At 40.7% G+C, this 22,091-nt stretch overlaps 1 protein-coding gene across 1 annotated transcript in view; it reads left to right on the top strand.

The window, feature by feature from the left end:
• Nucleotides 1–22,091, top strand: part of EMSY (EMSY, BRCA2-interacting transcriptional repressor) — a 50,373-nt gene that overhangs the window by 10,770 nt on the left and 17,512 nt on the right. The window contains exons 7-11 of the mRNA XM_014960614.1: nucleotides 4,440–4,699; nucleotides 9,190–9,466; nucleotides 14,238–14,540; nucleotides 16,641–16,790; nucleotides 18,343–18,516. Coding sequence (XP_014816100.1) covers nucleotides 4,440–4,699; nucleotides 9,190–9,466; nucleotides 14,238–14,540; nucleotides 16,641–16,790; nucleotides 18,343–18,516 — 1,164 coding nt within the window. The remainder of the gene's footprint in view (nucleotides 1–4,439; nucleotides 4,700–9,189; nucleotides 9,467–14,237; nucleotides 14,541–16,640; nucleotides 16,791–18,342; nucleotides 18,517–22,091) is intronic.

The following is a 22,091-nucleotide window of genomic DNA, read 5'->3' on the forward strand; positions in this document are numbered from 1 at the left end:
GACCTTGTTTTTTTTGTTTGGTTGGCTGGGTTTTTTTAAGGAATGTGTGTCTTTTCAGAATGTGTTATATCAGTCACGTTAGTTTTAACAAACACTTTAAGAGCAGGCTCAGGAGACTTGAGTTATTGTTGTGATTTCACCACTGATCTGTTGTGTGACCACATCCCAGTCACAGTCTGACTGAGCCATTAACCTTCCGTGCCTCTGCTTCCTCGCCCATCGAGTGTGAGTTATAGTCGAGCTGTGTTACCTTTTAGCTAAATGCTGGTGGAAAAATTCACAATCACAGAATGATATGGGGTTGGAAGGGACCTCTGGAGATCATCTAGTCTATACCCCCCTGCCAGAGCAGGTCCACCCAGAGCAGGTTGCACAGGAACGTGCAACCTGCAGGTTTTGAATATCTCCAGAGAAGGAGACTCCACCACCTCTCTGGGCAGCCTCTTCCAGGGCTCTGCCACCCTCAAAATGAAGAAGTTCCTCCTCATGTTTATATGGAAATTCTGATATTCAAGTTTGTGCCCATTTCCTCTTGTCCTGTCACTGGGCACCACTGAAAAAAGACTGGCCCCATCCTCTTGACACCCACCCTTTAAGTATTTATAAGCATTGAAGCATTTAAGTATTTATAAGCATTATAAGCTTTGTGCAAATGCAGTTTCTAACATGAAATTGCAGGAATAACGTTCTTAGAGAACCTCAGCAGTGAAAACAGGAGATGAAATGAGCTGTACTTACATAAAACAGTGTCCTGCTAGTTTAATCTTACTCTCTTCTGTGCTGTGATTTATTTATTTTTTTTGTGGATGAGGACCACAAAGGAAGAGCTCTCTCTCCAATATTTCTTAGTGACCCATTAAAATAACAGCTGTGACCTAACTGCTGTGATTTATTTATTTTAATTTTTTTGTGGATGAGGACCACAAAGAAAGAGCTCTCTCTCCAGTATTTCTTGGTGACCCATTAAAATAACAGCTGTGACCTAACGTCCCTGCTGCACGTGGATTTTTGATGCAAATGAATTCAGAGATTCTGAAATTCCTGTACATTTTCAATGTGATAAGTGTGCTCACAGTTATAAGTTCGTGTAGTGCACTCACCATAATACTTAAAAACCTGTTCATAGTAGACCTTAAAGTCAGGTAACTAAATCTCTGTTTTATAGATGGAGATCACCCTTGGGCTTTTTTAGGGCCATAAACAAATTATTGGTTAGAGCCTTGAAATCCGGACTTGTAGATCCATGCTTTGTCTGTACTGCTACAGCCAGCTAAATTTTTTATTTTTTTTTATTTTTTTTGAGTTCAAAGCAAACTTAAAATTGAGTCTTTTCTCCCTTCTCTGGTTCAGCTTTCTGTCTTTGTGTGGATAAAACCATCAGCCTTCTGAAATGTACCTGCAAACGAGCTGGTGCTCGCTCACCCTAGGAGAGAATCCCATTTCCCAGAAATCATTTGCTGTGCTACTGGGCACTTTCCTGCCCGTGTTAATTCCTGCGTCTTCACTTTTTTGGAATGCCAGAGTATTTATTTATTTTAATTAGAGATTGTCAGTAATGAGATCTTGACCCTAATTAGGGATTGCCTGCCAACCAAGTTTGCTTGGGTTACCAGCGAGACTGCTTTTTACTGCGACAGCATTTTTTTGTCTGTAAGCCCCAGGCATAAAGAACAACATCTTCAGCTTGTTCTGTCTAAGGAGATTGTGCATTTTCTGCATATATTTATATTTTTTAATTGTTTAACACTGGCTAATTTGGTAAACATAAATGCTACCCTATAGCTGAAAGAGATTTTCAAAGTAATTAAACTATGCCTTATGTATACCAATTTATGAACCTTTTGCCTACTTAGGAGAGTTTTGTATGGGTTTAAGATCCATTGATCACGCTGCAGAAAGAGTTACCCATTGCTCAGCTGAATATTGCAGCATAGTTTTTTTTCTACATATGCAGTAAATGATTGTGAGGAAGAATGAACTCCTTTGAGGCCGGACTTCTGTTGTTTTTCATGATTGTGTGTTTGGTGCTGTTTTATGTCTGTTGCACAAAACACACCAAACAGGGCAGAAGCTGATAAAGTGAGATTTGACCTTAATAGTTAAAGTATGTCATTAAAAAAAATATAAAAAAAAATCTTAAGATGCTGTGCTGAGGTGAAAGGGAATCATAGAATAGAATTGTCTTAGGTTTGAAGGTTTGACCTTAAAGTATGTCACCTTAAGATCCTTTTTCTTTTTTTTAATGAAAGGGGATCATAGAATAGAATTGTCTTAGGTTTGAAGATCATTGAGTCCAACCATTAACCCAGCACTGCCCAAACCACCACTAACCCATGTCCCTCAGCACCACATCTGCCCACCTTTTAAATCCTCCAAGGATGGTGACTCCACCACTTCCCTGGGCAGCCTGGTCCAACGCTTGACAACCCTTTTGGTGAAGAAATTTTTCCTAATATCCATCCTGAACCTCCCTGACACAACTGGAGTCCATTTCTTCTTGTCTATCGCCTGTTCCTTGGGAGAAGAGACTGACCTGCCCCCAGATACACACACCTTTCAAGGAGTTTTAATTAGAATCAGGGAATAGAATCATAGAATTGTCCAGGCCGGAAGGGACCTCCAAAGGTCATCTAATCTGACCTCCCCACAGTCAGCGGGGACACCCCAACTAGACCAGGTTTCCCAGGGCCTCGTCGAGCCTCACCTTGAATATCTCCAGGGATGGGGCCTCAACCACCTCCCTGGGCAACCTGTTCCAGTGCTCCACCACCCTCACAGGAAAGAACTTTCTCCTAAAAGTTGTAGAACCACTCATAGCTACACCCTCCTTTCAGGGAGTTGGAGAGAGCCAGAAGGTCTCCCCTCAGCCTCCTTTTCTCCAGGCTGAGCACCCCCAGCTCCCTCAGCCAGTCCTCACCAGACTTGTGCTCCAGACCCCTCACCAGCTCCGTTGTCCTTCTCTGGACATGCTCCAGCATCATAATGTCTTTCTTCATTGGACTGAGGAGTTTTAATTAGAATCAGGGAATAGAATCATAGAATTGTCCAGGCCGGGGGAGTTTTAATTAGAATCATAAAATTGTCTAGGCTGGAAGGGACCTCCAAAGGCTTACTGCATTATTGTGCTCACATCTCTGTCAGTGCCCAAATCTAGCATTTCCATCCCTGTTATAGAATCGTAGAATCATAGAATGGTTTGGGTTGGAAGGGACCTCAAAGATCATCTAGTTCCAACCCCCTGCCATGGGCAGGGACACCTCCCACCAGACCAGGTTGCTCAAGGCCCCCCTAAAAGTTGTAGAACCACTCATAGCTACACCCTCCTTTCAGGGAGTTGGAGAGAGCCAGAAGGTCTCCCCTCAGCCTCCTTTTCTCCAGGCTGAGCACCCCCAGCTCCCTCAGCCAGTCCTCACCAGACTTGTGCTCCAGACCCCTCACCAGCTCCGTTGTCCTTCTCTGGACATGCTCCAGCATCATAATGTCTTTCTTCATTGGACTGAGGCAGCTGGATCGTAATGTTTTTCTTCATTGGACTGAGGCAGCTGGAGGTTTGTGATTGAGCATCATTAATAGACATTTAGCTGAGGCTCCAGCTCTTATTGCATTATTGTGCTCACATCTCTGTCAATGCCCAAATCTAGCATTTCCACCCCTGTTATAAGTCAAGGAGTTGCTCTGACATAAGACATCCTGAGGAAAATTCAAGTCAAGGAGTCGCTCTGACATAAGACATCCTGAGGAAAATTCAGTCTGGTTTTGATCCTACCGGTGTTCCAGATGGAAGAATCTGGAACACAATCTCATCTGTCTTTTCTGGTCACGATTTGCCCATTGCACTCAAGCAGTTTACCACCACCACCCATCCAAGCAAAACAAAAAAGGGAGAAGGGTACTGTTAATGATCAGTAGATACAGAGGTTGTAATCAGAGAAGACTCCAGGAGGATTAAATTCAGTAGCTCAGGTGCTGTAAAGAAAACCAGCAATGACAACAACAGTGTAGTGTGAAATTTTAAACGGAGATGTGCATGATGTTACCCTACCCCCTGCCTTGTGTGCGTGGCCTCATTAGTCAGGCTCCTGGAAACAGAATGAAATCTCTGTACTGGCTCTTGCAGTTTTTTAAGCTCTTTAAACCAACTGAAGTAACCCAGTAACCGAGTAGCTTGGGTTTTGGGGGGTTTGTTTCTTTGCTTTATGGCACTTTAAGCGTGCTCTGTCTCAAGGACTAAGACCATCTGCGGTGTGATACAGGTTAGTTGTGACCATAATTTATCCTCTTTCTCTTATTTGAGAGTGGGTATAAGACTTGAAATAATTTATCATCTATTTCTCTTATTTGAGAGTGGGTATAAGACTTGGCAAATTTAAAGTATTTTAGAAAGCATTGAGCGCTGCGAATGGGGAAAATATAATTTAGAAAAAGTACTTCTCTTCCAGGTGTCAGCTGCTCAGATGATGATGAAAAGCCCCGCAAAAGACGGCGAACGAATTCTTCGAGTTCTTCCCCTGTGCTGCTGAAAGAAGTCCCGAAGGCAGTGACTCCTGTCACTAAAACTATCACGGTGCCTGTAAGTGGCAGCCCCAAGATGAGTAATATAATGCAGAGCATTGCCAACTCCTTACCACCACACATGTCGCCTGTGAAAATAACCTTCACTAAGCCCTCAACACAGACAACAAACACGACAACACAGAAGGTATGTGGGGGAAGCTGCCAAATGTTACTTTATTCTGGTTTTATCAATGAATAAGACGTGATGTTTGACTTTTTCTTTCTATGAACTGTCTAGCTGGGGTTTTGTTTTTTTTTTTTTTTGATAAGGTAATCCCTCTTTAAAAAGAACAAAGAGGAAATACCGAGCTCTTGTATGAATTTAGTTCACCTGTGTGTGAAAGGACCTGGATTGACAGCCGTGGAGACTGAAGCCCTCTTTTTATCCACAGAACAGGTACAGCACAGGCAGCGGGAGTGCAAGCTTCCCCCAGACTGCCCCACCAATGTGCCTCAACCCTGACCTGAAGGGACCACTTCTAGGGATGAGAGGGGATTCAGTCTCCATGCTCATTCAATTCTTGGCCTCTCTGGTGAGACTGCCAACAAGGTTGCCAGTTAGTACCATTTGTGGTGTTGGGTTTTGTGATATGGACACTAGTCCACTGAGAACTGGATCACATAGGCCACTGAACAGCCTTCAGATGGTAACAACTATTGGTCAAAGGTAATCTTTCTTATTTCTATTTTCCTTATTTATCATTATTCTTTGCAGTAGTGGAATTCCAGGAGAGGTGGTGTGGGCTTTCCCTTGCCAAGCCTTTTGTCTAGACACTAGTTTTTACGGGGGTCTATAAAGCTTATTCTTGGAGCTGGTCAAAGACTGGGGAGGGTGGGCTTTATTTTTCCTTTCAGTACTGGCCTGCCATTTCTCATTCTACATTAACAGTGTTGGAGTGGTTAAAATCAGTCGCATTATTTCATCCGATCGTGCCCAGCTTTCACCAGAATGCAGTGTGTGGAAAAGGGCTTTCCTGTGTGGAAATTTTGTGTTGGATTCCGATTTTATGTGCCTGATCTACAGCATGACTATTTTCCCATGCTTTAGGAAGCATTTCAGATGTGTCTACTTTTTTGTTCTTAAGATGTAAAAAAAAAAAAAGATTAATGGCTCAGACCAAGTTCATTCTTGGTACGGTTATTAATTAAGGCAGACTTGAGGGGAGTCTTAATTAAATAATGGCCTTGGAATTAATTTGGCCTTGATACCAACAGACTGATGGTAGGCTGGCCACTAACAAGCATTTTTTTCCAACTGTGAGAGTTTGACTATTGAGCTCAAACCTTCACACAGTATTTGTTCTATTAGTCCTCTGGATTGTTTTATGACTCTATTTGGATTAGCAGAGTTCCCATGTCCTGATTTTTGGAAACTTTAAAACCAAGGAAGATTAACTGAAGTAACGTGCAATAAAGAACTTGCTTTCTGGCCTTTTCCCACTTCAGAGCTCTTTGATGCTTTCAGTTGATTCACTGTTCTTTAACAGTGTCCTTAATCAAATTTTATCTCTGAATACATGTATAGAAATTCGTGAGCGAGCATAAACCATCAAATAAAATGTCCTGCATTCAGTGCAGCAAATTCACAATTAGAATAGACTTTCTCCCACTCATCCTGTTTCTTTTATTTTGCTCATCTTTTGTGTAGGAAGATTTTTTTTTTTTTGCCTTTCTATATTAAATGAGTGGTATATCATAGTAGTTAAAAATGGAGTGTATTAAATCCCCAAAAGGGAGACAATGGACCGTTGATGGAGTCTTTTCTGCAGTTGTGCCTCTGCTTGTCCTGGTGTGGAAATTTTAGGGTTTGCTTTGCTTAGTGGTGCTTGACTCCTACTGATCTGAAATGATAGAAAAATCATCAGCTTTAGTAGCGTTTGTATCCGAACTTGTCACACTGCCCTCTTTTGTTGGATTTAGATAGCGTCAAAACACGCAACCAGATCATTTTGGTGGGAGAAATCCCTTTTATTAGTTTTAAATTAAATGTCAGACTTGTTAGACTTAAATTGGAAATGTACTATTTTAAAACAAGTGCAGTTGGGTATGAGTGAAGTTGTTGGCTATGAAAGAAATTCTTCGTTTCCGCATGCCAGCTTTCTGAATTGTTTTGACATTTTAGTAGGATGGAGGAAGATTTGTCGGAACAACTAATAATGCCACAGCTCTAATTTCTGGATTTCTCTTATAATAAAGTCCTCTGTCTAGGACACGGAATCCAGCTAGTGAGGCTTCTGGCAGCTAATGCCTTTATTGCTGCGGGGACTAGATTTTGATGTCTCTCAAAATAGAGCTGACAGGACTAATTTCAATTTATGTCAGGAATTTGTTTTTACCATAAGAATTAGAATCAACAACAAAAAAGCAACTAGCTTGCTTTTTTTTCTTTTTATTTTTTTAAAAATCAGGCAGTCTTTCTGCTGTAAAAGACGTGATGCAGTTTTGGTACCCACGATGAGGATACTTTGATCATTTCAAAGCAAAATAGTATCAAAAAAGGTATCTTAAAAATGTAACTTCTGTGATTTGAGCTTTAATGCTTTTACATTTTTACCTGAAAGTTCTCTCTTCTGTATAGAATTTATACATGGAGACCACTAAATTTTGTTCTGTGTGAATTTTGAAGGAAGAAATAGAATAGAGAAACCCAAACCTGCTTCGTCACAGGACAGCAATCACTGTTGAACTACTATGCTTTACAAACTTTCTTCCTTACATGATTAAATAGTTATTAAGTGATAATCTTGGGCTGATGGTTTTATTTCTGTCTCTGAAGAACATTGGTCTTCAGGAGATGTGATTACTCCTGATTCATTCTACATACCTATACTTAGTTGAGATGCAGAATTTACCTTCTTGCACTATGGATTATATAGGAACCTTAATGTGAATAACCTGCCTTTTTTAACTACAAGTTGTCCTTTGGCTGTATTTTTAAATTAATTACTTTAGGTGGAATGGAGCTGGCCCTAAAATCCAAACACTTAGGAAGTATTTCTAGCATTAACTGACTATTTAAGAAATAAGATGAAACTCCAGAGGCACATCATAGGATCTTGCCACCTGCAAGTCTTGTACCAGAATCAGACTGTGTCGGGTTCAGCTTGTCTGCATGGTCATAGCGTAAGAGCAATTTCAGAAGGGTGTTTTGATTAAATCAGGGTCAGACAGAGGGCAAAAATAAGAGCGATGCAGAGAAAATGGTCTCCCTGGAGAATGCAATCAAGTGGTAGAGCAGCAGATGTGGAAACCTTGTCCTTCACGCATTGGTCAGTTGTGGTGAACCTGCTGTAGGTCATGGAGGTTAGTAAGGCTTTGGTTTTCCTGAGATCAAGATATTAAAGATATAGCTCAGTAGTGGGGACCATAAAAACGAAGCACTTGGAGGGAAAGGAGAGACAGAGGCAGCCATGATGGTGAAATTTGCTGCTTTTATTCCATCCATGTGATTACCTCTTTTTTTTTTTTAAACAAATTATAAATGCTTAAACTCTTGATCTGTCACATAAGTCTATTTCTAGTGCCATTATCATATTATTTCTTTTCTCTCTCAGGCAAGATTTCAGTAGTCCTTGGGTAGTAGTGTAAGACTTTTGCTTTGAGGTGACCCAGGTTTTCTTTATCCCTTCTGTACCTTTTTTTTTTTTTCTATCTGCTTTTGCTACATCAAATCATTAATTTTCAAGGTTTTAATCAACGAAATTTTTGTTGGAAAAAATGCATTATTAAAATAATTTCTCAATGTTCTTGCATGGTAAACTGAAAATGTGTTGTATATCTGTGCGGTGTGTTTCTATTTTAACTCTGTAAGTTCAAGGAGGTACATATAAGCAGAATAAAAGGAATCTCTTTACATAAATAGTGAGCATATTCAATACTTGAAGAAATATGTGGTTTTCTAGGTCAGTTGCATAAGAACAGACCTCTTCCAATGTTACAATGAATTCTGTGGTTTTCTGTGTCAAATCAGATTCATGGTGTTGTAACTGTAACTCCCACCAGGGGTGATGTTTATTGTCTTTAGACAAATGGTTTTCAGACAGATAAGAATTTCTTGTTATTGAGAGCACTAATTAACGCAGAAATTGTTTTAAACCTAAACCAGGTTTTTCACTGATGATATATTGATTGTTTACAGCCTTATGAATCAAAAATATTTCCCATTACTGACTCAGCAACTGCTTGTTAGTTGTTAAAGAGGAAAAAAAAAATCATCTATTTTCTCACTGCCATTTTTTGATATATGTGAAGGGTTTTGGAGAATGGTGTGTAAAACTTGCTTGAAATCCCTTCTGTTCCATTTAAAATGGGCTTCCTGGCCCAGTTTAGTGAAGGCAAGCAGTACATTCCTTCAGACATGAGGTAGTAGTACTTTAATAAGATAGTAGTTGTTTTTCTTAAAATAAAAAATAAAAAAAACAACAAAACTCTTCTAATTTTAAGGAAATGTTTATCACCACTTCTCCAAACAAATTGAAAATTTCTATTGCCTGCAAGTGTGAATATAACCCTCTTAAATTATCTTAATAAACATGTATCCTTAAAACTACGCATAGGCAGATACGCTACTGAAACTTTGTGCTTTGAAAGAATTGCGGAGAACAAATAAATCTCTTGTTGTTTTTCTTCTTTCAGGTGATAATAGTAACCACCTCTCCAAGCTCCACTTTTGTACCCAACATCCTTTCCAAGTCCCACAACTATGCAGCAGTAACGAAACTTGTCCCGACGTCAGTCATTGCCTCAACTACTCAAAAGCAGCCGGTGGTGATAACGGCGTCTCAGTCCTCCTTGGTCAGTAGCAGCAGCAGCAGCAGTAGCTGTTCCACTCCCTCCTGTACTGCAAATACTATTGCTGTGACTGCTGTCGTGTCATCAACTCCATCGGTGGTTATGTCAACCGTAGCACAAGGTATGGCAATAACGTTGTATTTATAAAAGCTCTTTTACTGATTAATTGCCTGCGCTGTCCAATAGTAAGACCTGGACAAGCTGGAGAGCTGGGTGGAGAGAAACCTTAGGAAATTCAGCCTGAAGAAGAGGAGGCTCCGGGGAGACCTAATAGCAGCCTTCCAGTACCTGAAGGGGGCCTACAGGACAGCCAGGGAGAGCCTGTTTAGAAAGGCCTGCAGTGACAGGACGAGGGGAAATGGCTTCAAGCTGGAGGGGAACAGATTTAGATTGGAGATTAGGAGAGGGTTCTTCACTGTGAGGGTGGTGGAGCACTGGAACAGGTTGCCCAGGGAGGTGGTTGAGGCCCCTTCCCTGGAGATATTCAAGGAGAGGCTCAACGAGGCCCTGGGCAACCTGGTCTAGTTGGGGTGTCCCTGCTGACTGCGGGGAGGTTGGACTAGATGACCTTTGGAGGTCCCTTCCAGCCTGGGCAATTCTATGATTCTATGAAGTCCAACAAGGGCAAGTGTAGGGTTCCACACCTGGAGAAGAGTAACCCCATGCACCAGTACAGGTTAGGGGTGGCCTGCTGGAGAGCAGCTCTGAGGAAAAAGACCTGGGAGTCCTGATGGACAACAGGATGACCATGAGCCAGCAATGTGCCCTGGTGGCCAAGAAGGCCAATGGTCTCCTGGGGCACATTAAAAAGAACGTGGCCAGCAGGTGGAGGGAGGTCATCCTCCTCCTCTGTTCTGCCCTGGTGAGGCCACATCTGGAGCACTGGGACTAGTTCTGGGCTCCCTGATTCAAGAAGGACAGGGAATTGCTGGAGAGGTCCAGCGGAGGGCTATGAAGATGATTAGGGGACTAGAACATCTGAGTAGTAAAGGCTGAAGGGCTTGGCTCTTCTTAGTCTGGAGAAGAGAAGGCTGAGGGGGGATCTGATCAATGCTTATAAATACTTAAAGGGTGGGTGTCAGGAGGATGGGGCCAGGCTTTTTTCAGTGGGGCCCAGGGAGAGGACAAGAGGTAACGGGTACAAACTTGAACATAGGAAGTTCCATCTCAACATGAGGAGGAACTTCTTTCCTGTGAGGGTGGCAGAGCCCTGGAACAGGCTGCCTGGAGATGTGGTGGAGTCTCCTCCTCTGGAGACATTCAAACCCTGCCTGGACATGTTCCTGTGTAACCTGCCCTGGGTGACCCTCCTTTGGTAGGGGGTTGGACTGGATGATCTCCAGAGGTCCCTTCCAACCCCTGTCATTCTGTGACTTTGTTTTGAGAATAGCATTGGAGAGATGCACTTTATATACAATAAGTAAAGCACAGGAAACGTGAAAGAAGTCTATTGATGAACCTGTCAAGATCCAAGATACTCCATAAAAGTCAACTTTTTTGAGAGTTGGTCAAATATTTTTCCTCTTTACTTAAACACTGTATGTGCATATCTGCTTTTTAAAAAGAATGTGGTGAGATGGCGTGTCATATCTTTTTATTTTGAAAAGATGTTACTTGCAGCATTAAAACACTAAAGCCTCAAAATGACTGGCTTTAAGAGCTCTGTCTGATGCGTGGAAAATGGATGTTTCCAGTATTTGAAGATGATTGCTTCTCTTATAGCCTGATTTACAAAATCATACAAAGTTAACATCAAATAAATGCAAGTTACGCTTGACGTGCCCGGTCTTTAGTATATTTCTTGTGGTAATAAATCTGGATGACAATTCTGAACAGTAAAAAAGTGTTTACACCTTTTTATCTGTGTATTTTGTCAGCCTGTCAGTTTTCAAGTCCTCAAAAAATAAGACCTGAGTGTGCCTGGATTAAAATTTGTAGTTTTCTGATTTCTAAGTCAAGCTGCGTGTGGTAGCTTGATTGGTTCAGCTCCACAGCCACCAGCTGACATTTGGGAGGGAAGCTGTGGATGGATGAAAGGGCCTCCATGACCAACACCTGAAAAATACTGTGCCTGACAATGACAAGTGTCACATGGCAGTTTTTCCTGGTTCATATTTTCCATTCCACAAAAAGTTGAGCAATCAAACCAAGGCTGAGGAAGTATTTTGCTTTCCATGTTGCTTCTCTTAATTAGCTCCTGATGAGGCAAAGCTATAGAGCACAGTGACGTACAGCAGAATTTTGTGTTTAATCACGGAAGAGACTACAATTCTAAACCACATTAGAATCTCTTCAGCAGTTTGAGGTTTTTTTTTTCAAGATTATCAGTGTCATTGCAGAAGACACTGGTGGGGAGGGAAGCTGTGGATGGATGAAAGGGCCTCCATGACCAACACCTGAAAAATACTGTGCCTGACAATGACAAGTGTCACATGGCAGTTTTTCCTGGTTCATATTTTCCATTCCACAAAAAGTTGAGCAATCAAACCAAGGCTGAGGAAGTATTTTGCTTTCCATGTTGCTTCTCTTAATTAGCTGCTGATGATGCAAGTCTATAGAGCACAACGACTTAAAGCAGAATTTTGTGTTTAATCACGGAAGAGACTACAATTCTAAACCACATTAGAATCTCTTCAACAGTTTGAGTTTGTTTTTTTTTTTTCAAGATTATCAGTGTCATTGCAGAAGGCACTGGTGAAATGTTTTGTGACGTAAACTGATAATCACTCCAAGTGTGGGAAAGCTAAATTCATGAATGAAAACAACTGACCAAAAAAATGGAGAAACTGTCTTAGATGATGCAGTGAGAAAAGGGTTGCTTATTTGGATTGCCAGAACTGTAGCTTATTATGATTTCTACCATTATTACTGCCATCTTTAAATCTAGAGGAGAAATAAGAGAGACTTTTTCTTGCCATTTTCCACTACAGCAGGGACTTAGTTAGAAACTACCTTCATAATACATGGACTTTACATTTTTCTTTTTTGGTTCTTCTGGACGTGCAATTTAGATTTCTAGATGAAGCCAAATTTTGCTGGAAATGTGACAACTATGTAAGGGAATGACAGAAATGACTGATTTGGGAACTTTGTCTTTCCGTCTTACTGGAAATTCAGTTTAATCTCTTTATTACTTGTAAAATGACCTAATGTATCTGCACAAAAACTGTGTGGTCCACAGTTTTCTAAATTACGTGCCATAACTTAATTCACTCTTTAAAAATAACATCGCACTCAGCGTCTTAGATGATGCAGTGAGAAAAGGGTTTCTTATTTGGATTCCCAGAACTGTAGCTGCTTATGATTTCTCCCAGTACCACTGCCATCTTTAAATCTAGAGGAGAAATAAGAGAGACTTTTTCTTGCCATTTTCCACTACAGCAGGGACTTAGTTAGAAACTACCTTCATAATACATGGACTTTACATTTTTCTTTTTTGGTTCTTCTGGACGTGCAATTTAGATTTCTAGATGAAGCCAAATTTTGCTGGAAATGTGACAACTATGTAAGGGAATGACAGAAATGACTGATTTGGGAACTTTGTCTTTCCGTCTTACTGGAAATTCAGTTTAATCTCTTTATTACTTGTAAAATGACCTAACATATCGGCACAAAAACTGTGTGGTCTACAGTTTTCTAAATTACGTGCCATTACTTGATTCACTCTTTAAAAATAACATCGCACTCAGCAACAACTACTCCTTTCTAATGTTGATGGGTTTGGTATTTGTCATCCTCCTATCCTAACTTTTTTTGGAGTGGTGATTTTCACTGTGAATGTTTTGGTTTCTTCAAGCTTAAAGATCAGGCTTTGAAAATATTTATGAATTATTTGTACTACAAAAGGTGCAGGAAGTAGTCTGGGATTGTGGGCTTTCCATTAGCTGCTGTTCTGCTGCCACGCTGAAAGTCTGTATAAAGCTCCCTTGTCTCTGACCACAGCACTTCTGCTGTGTGGCAGCTTTTTTCACTCATGTCTGTCTGTGCATCTTTTAATAGTAAAGACACTTTAAATGCAGAAGTATTTAGGAAATTGTGATGCTGCATATCGGCACAAAAACTGTGTGGTCTACAGTTTTCTAAATTACGTGCCATTACTTGATTCACTCTTTAAAAATAACATCGCACTCAGCAACAACTACTCCTTTCTAATGTTGATGGGTTTGGTATTTGTCATCCTCCTATCCTAACTTTTTTTGGAGTGGTGATTTTCACTGTGAATGTTTTGGTTTCTTCAAGCTTAAAGATCAGGCTTTGAAAATATTTATGAATTATTTGTACTACAAAAGGTGCAGGAAGTAGTCTGGGATTGTGGGCTTTCCATTAGCTGCTGTTCTGCTGCCACGCTGAAAGTCTGTATAAAGCTCCCTTGTCTCTGACCACAGCACTTCTGCTGTGTGGCAGCTTTTTTCACTCATGTCTGTCTGTGCATCTTTTAATAGTAAAGACACTTTAAATGCAGAAGTATTTAGGAAATTGTGATGCTGTTCTTTTGTGTTGCACTGTTCAATCTGAAACCGTTTTGCTCTTTCACAGGTGTGTCTACATCAGCAATTAAAGTCGCCTCTACCAGACTACCTTCCCCAAAAGGTTTGGTTGGGAATCCAACTCAGATCTTAGCACAGTTTCCCAAACAGCATCAGCAATCCCCCAAACAGCAGCTGCACCAAATACAACAGCAGCAACAACAACAGCAGCAGCAACAACAACAACAACAGCAACAACAGCAGCAGCAGCAGCTGGTTCAGTCTTTGTGGCAGCTTTTTTCACTCATGTCTGTCTGTGCATCTTTTAATAGTAAAGACACTTTAAATGCAGAAGTATTTAGGAAATTGTGATGCTGTTCTTTTGTGTTGCACTGTTCAATCTGAAACCGTTTTGCTCTTTCACAGGTGTGTCTACATCAGCAATTAAAGTCGCCTCTACCAGACTACCTTCCCCAAAAGGTTTGGTTGGGAATCCAACTCAGATCTTAGCACAGTTTCCCAAACAGCATCAGCAATCCCCCAAACAGCAGCTGCACCAAATACAACAGCAGCAACAACAGCAACAACAACAGCAGCAGCAGCAACAACAACAACAGCAGCAACAGCAGCAGCAGCAGCTGGTTCAGTCTTCTGTAGCTCAACAGCAGCCTCAGCAATCTCAGTTGCCACCTGGCATCAAGCCCACCATTCAGATCAAACAGGAATCAGGTAGTTGGAGTTAAATCTTGGCTTGTTTTGCTGATTGGTGAGATCTCACCAGCACTCAAGAAAGTAGAATTCTGTCCCAAAATGTGCATGGGGATCTATCATTAAGGCGGTTGAGTACAGGATTTGGCATTAAACCTGGATATAAGTAGATATGAAGGATGTCTTAATGTTTTCAGCTAACAATAACTGGAGAATTTGGTTCTGCAACTCTTCTTGTTTGGTTCGGGTATACAGACCGTGCTTTAGGAATACATGTTTTATCTTTAGAGATTGAAAGGTATGTAAGTATCTTCAAAAGTTACGTGATTGGCAACCTGGAAGACACCAGTTCTCTGAAGATACAAGAGCTGTTCAACTACATCAACTGGAAAAAGGAGTCAATCCATGTTTTAATTCTTTTCTTGGGTCTAGAAATCAAAACCTACTTTTGAGGTACTCGTCAAAACAAATACAATTAGGTCTGAGACCGGAAGTTGGGCTGGATTCTTTTTATAACATTTGATTCATTCAGTTGACTTTGGGCAAGTCGTATAATTTTTCTGTGCTGGCTCTGTAGAATACAGTTCTTATCTCTCCGTAAGATGTAGTAAGAAGTAATGTTTGTGAAGTTAGCTAATTCTAAAGGAAGAAGTGCTATAGAAGTGCAAAGTATTTTATATTAATCATGTCAGTAAAATGACTATTTTATATTCGTGCTATTTAGATCAAAGAATTAAAATGGACCATAGAATGAAAAAATAAAGAGCCTTATTCCTGTCCTTTGGTAAACTTCCTTTTGGATTATGGGACCTATAGAAAAATAGGTTGCATAAGAAAAATATCCACTAATGAAGACAGATAAAGGGCCTCCATTGTCCAGTCACTGAACAATATTTCACCAATTAGAGCTTCACTTCTTGACATCTACTGTGAGTTTAGGCTTAATGGTTTTTTGAGTTGAAGTTTCTTTGGAAATACCATCTGATACCTATTTTTTCTGCAAGATGTGAATCAATTTTCAAGGACACTTCTTACCCAATTTTGTGTCTGGATGATGCAAAGGCTCTGGTTTATCTTTCCTAACTTCAGGTAGCTCATTATTTAAATTTGGAGCTTGTTTGCTCCGTGGTGCTTTTATAGTCAACAGAGAAAGAAGAAAATCTCTCTGGAAGATGTTTCATGTCCCGAGTGGACAAAATTGCTCACCTAGAGATAATTGTTGACAAATACAAGTGCCTGCTTTTAGATGGGATTAACTCAGGTTGAGTGTTTCATGGCATTTGACCGACACAATGCAATACATTTACCTCATTGTGGAATGTAAGATGCATGTGTCCTGGATACACTTTTGAACAGACAACATGAATCTCCTGGTTTGCAAGTGAGAAGTGGATCTCTGAGGTCCCATTCCACTGCACAAATTGGGAAAGAGGGAGCAGAATCCCTTGTATTAAGGTGTTCCTCATCTTTTTTTCTTGCTGATTCTACTCAGAGCTTGTTTCATCCCAGTTCCTTTGTGGCTTCAAGATAACCAGTAATTCCAAGAGGAGAGAAATCAGTTTACTTAAAGCAGCCTGCCCTAGACAGCATCACAGTTGCTTCTTTATGCCCACAAATACTCTTTGTGCAGAAAGCTTTTTTTAATTTATTCAGAGGGATGAATTTCAACTAGACTAATTAAAACATATTAGAATTTACAGGCTAAATTGATGAAGAACTATCTTGCTTTTAGATGGTTCATTGTCTATGAACCACTTCAGTATTGGTTGTAACCTGTTGATTCCTGGGAAACATTCTGGTTTGGAATCATGGACCAGAAAAGGTTAAAAATCACTACAACAAATCAATGATGGAATGGCATCCCATGCCTCGATGGGAGTAGCTAGCAGTTGAAACAGGCACATGAAAGACAAAGATGCTGACTGTCTTGTTGTTTGCAAAAGAAGCAAAAAAGAAAACCTCCAAGCTAAAAGAAAACCGACCCAAACAAACAAATTATATTCAGGATCAAGAATAAAAGCCTCGTGAGGCTACTTGCCCACTAGGGCTTGGTCTGAGAAAGCATTTCAGAAAGTAACTTTTCGTGCCTGTATTTTAACAGTGACCTTTCTCCTTTCCTAGGTGTTAAAATAATCACTCAACAGGTGCAGCCCAGTAAAATCCTTCCCAAACCAGTTACAGCGACCTTGCCCAGCAGTAGCAATTCACCCATTATGGTGGTTAGCAGTAATGGGACTATCATGACAACTAAACTGGTCACTACTCCCACTGGTAAGTTATGGCTCTGAGAAGGGAAGGGAGGGTAAACCCAGACATGCAGGTGATCAAATATGGTTTATTAGGGTAAAAAACCCAAAGCACTTCTCTCTTGTCAACAGTAAGCACAAAAGCACATTCATAATCCTGTTGATACTTTTTTTTTTTTTTTTTTTTTTAGATTAGGATTTTTAACACTGAGTGCTCTTTTATTCCTCTTACCATCTTTTTGAATTGGTACACAAAAATATGACCCTTCATTCCCCACTGGGTTTATTTTTGAGGAACTTTTCTTGCAACTTATACTTTGCACTTCTGTAGCACCTTATGTTAGACAATTTACATTAATTTAACTTTCTAGGTACCTCAAACAGATAAGTCCGCATCATTCCTGTTTTGCATGTATGGACTTTAAAAGACAGGTGACTTGCTCATAGTCCTGCAATGAATTTATAAAAAGGCCAGTAAATTGAATTTTAAACTTCCATTGCTTTTCCTGGGGATCTAATTGTGTTTGTATTTTCTTATTGGTTAAAGATCAAAAATAATGCAGACAGTTCAGATTGTAAACTTGTACAAGGAAAGCTTGAAAGGCAGCTTTATCCTAGTTTTCTGAAAACTGTAACTTACTTCCTGAATTATTAGCACAGGTTGGGAATATTAGCATTAACTAGTGGTTTATAGTATTTTTTTTTAACTTTTGAAGTACTTTACAAAAACATTCTTAAGTAAATAAAAAAAATGTGGCAGTTTTACAGTTCACTAAGTTGGTAAAACCTGTATTGTGCTCTCTTGGTGGATTGGAAGACATGGCTGTATTCTGATTATAACAAACTGTTTTGCTCTTTAGCAGTTAAGGTCTGTAGTGCCCTACCTGCAAGCAGAATGGAATTACAGTGTCCGTGTAGCTGTTGACTTGTATTATTCTGAGCAAGTTTCTTTTGTGGACTCAGTTCTGTTTCCATTCTGAGAAGGAGGAGGTCTGAAAAAAACCCAGCATTTATACCATGTCAGGAGGTTTCTTTTGTACTGCTGAAAGCTATATCCGTAAAATTGCATTATCATTGTAAATTACATTTTTCTTTTAGAGTGATATTTAGCCCAGTCGTTGGTGGTGTTCTTTATAAACAATCTGTCAGAGAGGAGGAGTGAGAGTAGGGGTGTCTTTCAAGAGAGGAAGGGATCAGTTCTGGTAGTGTCATTGGATGTCAACTCTTGGGCATCTGAGAGAGCAAGTGGCAAACATGCAGGCAGAATCTAAACACCTATTGAAAATTAAAATCTTAGGCACAAGGATGTGAATTAAAACATGGCAGTCATGGAACATTTGGTAAAATACTTCAGAAGACTCAGACATTAATTTTAAGTTGGTGTTAAGTTTAAGTTGAATATTGCTCTGCGGATTTAAAAAGTACTAGGAGAATTGTAAAGGGTGGTAATAAATTGTAGTGTGGGGTCTCTTTGAATAAAATCTACTGCATTTTTTTCTAAATAAAATTCTTTTTCCACAAATACTAGTACAGGATCATGTTCTAACAGTGATTTTTTTCTTATTTCTTCCAAACAGGAACTCAAGCAACGTATACACGGCCAACAGTTAGTCCCTCTATAGGGGCTCGGATGGCTGGAACCCCAGGGGCTGCTACTTATGTGAAAACTACGAGTGGCAGCATCATTACTGTGGTACCAAAATCGCTGGCTACGCTGGGAGGGAAGATTATCAGCAGTAATATTGTTTCTGGTAGGCCTACGAGCATTAATACTTTGATATTAAGTCTTATTTCAAAAGTGACTTCAGACTTGCTCTAGTGGTTCAAGGCTTTTCTGTGGGTGACGTGCTCATATAATTATTGGGACCTTTATTGGAGACTAAATTAATTCAGAAGAAAAATAGCTGGGGATGAAGAAGAAAACAATGAGTAGAAGTTATGGAGTTAAAGTGTTCTTAAGGATTGCGGTAGTTCTTGTATTTTAGAAGGAAACATGTAATGTGAGGGAAGCCTGGGAGGAAAAGAGAAATGTGGCAGAGGAGAATTACTATGTTGTCTTCTGTTAGAGGGCAGAAAGATCAGAAAACTGCGTTAGCCCTAATTTAAAGCATTTTATAATCTGGATGCTGCCCTTTTCTATTCCACTGCACATCCAAAGAACCAGAATACATACAGAACTGTGTCTGTTAAATTCAGCTGTGCAGTCCCTGCCTTATCTTCTTGTCCTTTTATCAGTGACAGCCTGCCTTTCCCTTACCCCTTGTTCTAAATTAAGTTTTTTTCTTCCCAGCCTCGTGCAGGCCAGCCTTGATGCTCTCTGCCAGTACAGCCTCTAAACACAGGGGTTTTTTTTAGGACCAGAACCAAGTACACTCACACCAGTCACAATCTCCTAGTATGTTTTGGACTTTCAGCAGTGCTAAAGCAGAGAATGCTGCTGCATGTGTACAGCAAGATCTGCTGGGTCTGTTCATCCTGGCCAGTAATATCTTTAAATTCCTTGGTGGTCCCACTGTTGGTGTTTAAAACAAACCTCACGTGGCACCTGAGGCTCCTGTCACTGGATGGTGCAGCACAAGCTACCCAGTAAACCCACTCTGAGGGGTAGTTTGGTCGAGGTACCTCAGTTTTTCACATCCTGATTTCTACAAAATTATACTTAGGGCTGATATAGTAGCATCTTTGGGAAAAAAAGTAGATATTTTAGCCTGTAGTGGGTACAATGAGTTGTTAAGAAGGTTTCTAGATCTACTGGTGAGTTGATACAGAAATGCAAGTATTACTCTGCTGAGCACCAGCTCAGCATCAGGGTGGGGAAACCTTTGTCTTGATAAAGATAATAGCAATTGTCCTGAAAAAAACACAAGTTTGGAAAGGATGCCTGCTGCTTTTTCTTGTTGTTTTGTTGTGGGGATTATTTGGGGGTTGGGATTTTAGGGGGTTTGGTTTTTTGGGGTTTTAGCTGGGATGGGGTTTTTTGATGTTTTTGCTTTGGTTTGTTTTTTTGGGTTTTTTTTTTTTTTTTTCCACAAGTTTGGAAAGGATGCCTGCTTTTTGTTGTTGTTGTTTTGTGGTGGGGATTATTTGGGGGTTGGGCTTTTAGGGGGTTTCGTTTTTTTGGGTTTTTTGGTGTTTTTGTTTCGGTTCGGGGGTTTTTTTTGGTAAGGGTGTGGTCTTTAAATGCTTCTGAAGTCACTAGAATTAAGTAAATCATAGAATCACAGAATGATATGGGGTTGGAAGGGACCTCTAGTCCAACCCCCCCTGCCAAAGCAGGGTCACCCAGAGCAGGTTGCACAGGAACGTGTCCAGGCAGGGTTTGAATGTCTCCAGAGAAGAAGACTCCCCCACGTCTCCAGGCAGCCTGTTCCAGGGCTCTGCCATCCTCACAGTGAAGAAGTTCCTCCTCATGGAGGAAGTTTAGATGGAACTTGCTATGTTCAAGTTTGCAGTTTGTGCCCATTTCATTGGCCTGTCCCTGGGCACCACTGAAAAAAGACTGGCCCCACCCTCCTGACACCTATCTTTTAAATATTTATAGGTGTTCATCTGATGCCCCCCTCAGCCTTCTCTTCTCCAGACTACACCTATCCTTTAAATATTTATAGGTGTTCATCTGATGCCCCCTCAGCCTTCTCTTTTCTAGACTAAAAAGACCCAAGTCCCTCAGCTTCTCTTCATAAGAGAGATGCTCCAGGCCCCTCATCATCTTTGTGGTCTGTCCCCTCTCCAGCAGTTCCCTGTCCTTCTGGAACTGGGGAGCCCAGAACTGGTCCCAGTGCTCCAGCTGGGGCCTCCCCAGGGCAGAGCAGAGGGGCAGGATGACCTCCCTCCACCTGCTGCTCACACTCTTCCTGATGCCCCCCAGGATGCCCTTGGCCTTCTTGGCCACCAGGGCCCATTGCTGGCTCATGGGCATCCTGTTGTCCATCAGGACTCCCAGGTCTTTTTCCTCAGAGCTGCTCTCCAGCAGGCCACCCCTAACCTGTACTGGTGCAGGGGACTATTTCTTCCCTTTCCCAGAGTTAGTAGAATTATTAATCTGAAATACATAGTGAAGTATCTACAGACACAACTAATGGGTACAAAGTTGCGAGGGGAATCCTTGGGTTTGCAGCTCCGCTGTGACTGACTTCAAGCTCCAACAGGGTAGGTTTAGATTGAACATTAGGAAAGAATTTTTCACCGAAAGAGTGATAGGGCATTGGAACAGGCTGCCCAGGGAGGGGGGGGAGCCACCATCCCTGGCTGTTGTCAAGGGCCGTTTAGGTGCAGTGCTGAGGGACATGGTGTAGGGGAGGACTTTGTAGAGTAGGATAGATGGTTGGACTCGATGATCCCAAGGGTCTCTTCCAACCTAGACAATTCTATGAGATAGACTTCCTTCAAGGAGAAAGTGGAACGTGTTGATAAAAAGCTCTCTAAATAGATACTGAAATAGCAGTCTGATAACACTGGATAGACTTTCTTCAAGAAGAAAGTGGAAGGTGTTGATAAAAAGCTCTCTAAATATTAGATACTGAAATAGCAGTCTGATAACACTGGTGACATGTATTGGTGTATTTACTCTTGGAGACCATGGAGGGGCTGACCAGAATTACCTGTCGCTGCAGGTAAGTAAAAAGATGATTCAGGGAATGGAACTCATTAAATACTTGAAGAGGAACAGAAATAGCCAACACAGCTCTTCAAAAACAAAACCAAAAAAACAAAAGAAAGGTGAAAAAAAAAAAAAAGGAAGACACCCCCGTCGCCTCCCCCTATAATTCTAAACTCAACTTTTAAGAACCGATTGTGAAACAATAGCATGTTTTTCTTTTTTCCTTCTTTTAATCCACTGCTCCTCACTGGTATTAAAACAGTTCAATGCCAGACAGAGATGGTATTTCTCTTGACCAGAGAGACATTCTTGGTGTGTGGATTCTTCTACAGTGGTCGTCTAGAACAGTATTTGTGCAAATAGGACCTTGAGTTGAGTAGTAGTGGCGTCCTTACCCCTCCCTAATCCTAGCCTTTAAAAAGTTAGACATTTTAGCCTGAGAAAGCTGTTATTAGCCTGCTCTGTAATTTATGAGAAGGGGCTGACTCTCCTAATATAGAATAAATTGCTCTGTCCTGGGCATGCCTGCTTTTATTGTAGGCGAAAGATTTGTAGAGTGGGTATCTTATGTTTAAATGTTGAGTTGGGTGACATAAATTCATAAATTCCCATGCCAGATACTGCCCTCTTTTTTTTTTTTTTTTTTTTTTTTTTTTTCTATAAAAAAAAAAAAAAAAAAAAAAAAAAAAAAAAAAAAAAAAAAGTTCTAGGAAAAATATTAAACCC

This window comes from Calidris pugnax, unplaced genomic scaffold (genome assembly GCF_001431845.1).
Source record: "Calidris pugnax isolate Ruff unplaced genomic scaffold, ASM143184v1 scaffold270, whole genome shotgun sequence".
NCBI classification, from domain to species: domain Eukaryota; kingdom Metazoa; phylum Chordata; class Aves; order Charadriiformes; family Scolopacidae; genus Calidris; species Calidris pugnax.